This window comes from Cyprinodon variegatus, unplaced genomic scaffold, assembly GCF_000732505.1.
Source record: "Cyprinodon variegatus isolate N-32 unplaced genomic scaffold, C_variegatus-1.0 Scaffold312, whole genome shotgun sequence".
Classification (NCBI taxonomy): Eukaryota; Metazoa; Chordata; class Actinopteri; order Cyprinodontiformes; family Cyprinodontidae; genus Cyprinodon; species Cyprinodon variegatus.
In genome coordinates this window covers 114,045-116,464 of record NW_015150765.1, presented here as the reverse complement: position 1 = coordinate 116,464, position 2,420 = coordinate 114,045, and the positions used below count along the sequence as shown (strand labels likewise).

At 42.6% G+C, this 2,420-nt stretch overlaps 1 protein-coding gene across 1 annotated transcript in view; it reads left to right on the top strand.

Moving 5' to 3' along the window:
• Positions 1-1,033, top strand: part of tekt2 (tektin 2 (testicular)) — a 9,411-nt gene extending 8,378 nt beyond the window's left edge. The window contains exons 7-10 of the mRNA XM_015384416.1: positions 233-340; positions 418-561; positions 644-723; positions 811-1,033. Coding sequence (XP_015239902.1) covers positions 233-340; positions 418-561; positions 644-723; positions 811-1,033 — 555 coding nt within the window. The remainder of the gene's footprint in view (positions 1-232; positions 341-417; positions 562-643; positions 724-810) is intronic.
• Positions 1,034-2,420: the final 1,387 nt, after the last annotated feature.

The following is a 2,420-nucleotide window of genomic DNA, read 5'->3' as shown; positions in this document are numbered from 1 at the left end:
ACCGTGACAATGTCACTAACCAGTAGGTGGCAGTAGTGTTCTTTGACAAACATGGATGCCTCCAGTAAAGCACATTCACATGGAAATTACTCTGAATTAAAAACACTGATCATTTATTGAACAGGATGGAATCATTTCACATTTAAAGAACTTTCAGAAGTTTGAATTCTCAATATGACCGGACTTTTCCTGTAATTCTGATTGGTTAGAACAGTTTTGTGTTTTCCTGTAGCTCCGTAACGAGCTGGATGTCCAGCGCAGAGCCACAGAGTTTGCTCTCCGTAAACGAATCCACCAGGAAGAGCAGGCCCAAGATGAGCTGCAGTGGCAGATTAAGAAGGTATGACATGAACGTAAGAAGCTGTGGTTTTCAGTCCGTCTCTGGATGTTTCTGATGTGCTTCTGGAATCTCTACAGACTCAGGAGGAAATGGCAGAGATGGAGAACGACATTCGTGGGCTGGATGCAGACCTGCAGGCCAAGACGGCCTCCTTGAAGCTGGCTCACACCCGGCTGGAGACCAGGACCCAAAGGTCCAGCGTGGACTTGTGCCGCGACCAGGTCTCTGTTAGCCTCATGTCTTTTAGCCACTTCCAGTCATTAAACTGAAACTTTAAACGGTTTCCCTCCTGTTTGTTTCCAGGTGCAGCACAGCCTTTTAGCTGAGGTTCAGCAGCTGGAGGCCACCATCCAGGCTCTGAAGCAGAAGCTCTCAGAAGCTCAGTGGGTCCTTCTTCTAGTAATCATACGATGTAAATGTTTCCTTTGTGAACACAACCATGTGTTAATGGCGTCGTCTGCTCCTTTCAGACATTCTCTGCAGAAGCTGAAGCTCCATCACACACGGATGCAGTTCGATCTTTCCAGGAAACAGGAAGCCCTGTCTCTGGAGAACCGCAGCATGAACACCAGAACCCGCATCACATCCTCCTCCGGTACCGAAGAGGCTGCGGTGCCGATGGTTCCGCTTATGAATTCAAGCGGCAGGAGCGACCTCGAGCTGCTGGCCAATTCCCAGCAACTCACGTACTAAGGCTGATCAAGAGCCAGTCCGACATCAGCGCTCCTGTTGCCTTGGAGACGGCTTTCTGACAATGTCTGACCTATGAAAGTTTATCGTTATTGGAGTTTGTTTTGGTTTATTTCAGCTTTATTGTTCATAATAGATAACATTTTAGGAAGTCAGTGGAGTTAATATATTTATATTATATTAATATTAAGAGCAAATAAAAGGTCTGAAAGAAATGAGGTGTGGACATCTGGTCAATGATGAACAATGAAGACGCCAACTAGAGGTGAGTCCTGATCCAACCTTCAAAGCAGACTTTGGCGTAGCTCATTGATTCTTTAGGTTTCCTGGAAAGAAAAGGAAAAGTTCGCTCATATTCAGAATTCAAACTTCTGAAAATACTTTACATATGAAATTATTACATCCTGTTCAATAAATGATAAGTTTTAATTAATAATTTTCTTTTCAATATGCTTTACTTGAGGCATCCATGTTTGTCAAAGAACACTACTGCCCCCTACCTGTCAAGTTTGGTGAAGGTTTGACAGCCCCAAATGCAGAGGCTGGTTTCTTGCAAGATGTAATTAAACAAAAAGGGTAACAGAAGCAAAAATGCATAATATAAATCTTCAAAATCCAAAAATACTTAAAAAAAAAAAAAAAACAGGAGTATTCACAAAGAAATTACGACAAACCAGCCAAGAGTGACTGAACAGGAGGAGAATATACGGAAGAGAGAACCAGAGACCAGGCTAATTAGCAGACTGGGAGCAGGTGTGAACAGAGGAGGAAAGAAGGGAGCTAGGGGAAAAAGAGACTGACACAAGAGGGAAAACCAGAAATATCTAAGAACGCAAATACATAAAAAAAAAAAAAAACTAGAACACAAAAAATGGAAATAAGACCAACGAAAACTCAGAGATAAAACTTGAACAGAACCAAAACCATGACGCAGAACTCAGCAGAACCCAGAGGTGGTTCGGTTTGTTCGTCACTCATTTCATTTCTAAAACTTTTTTGCTTCAGGGTTTCATTTGGTTCAATAGGTTTGGAGGAGCCTCCTGTAGGTTTCTGGTATAAACAATAAGCGTGTGGAGGGTTACCATGACAACCATGGCTGCTTCTAGGACAGCAGAGGATTCCTTAATGCGAAGGTGCCTCAGATCTTCTGCTGAGTTTCTGGGAGTGAAAACAGTTTTCGTTGGCTGAAGCCTTGAAGTTCTGCAGAACTCTACTTCAAATCTATGGAGCTAAATTGAAGCCATAAAGTTTGTTCTGAACAATTAATACAGTCAGTGCGACATGAAAACAAATTAGATCGGAGATAAAAAAGGTTGGACGCTGAAGATGACAGAAAAAATATGTTTCCAGCTGCTGCATTCAGGAACCGAGGGAACTAGAAACCTCTTTA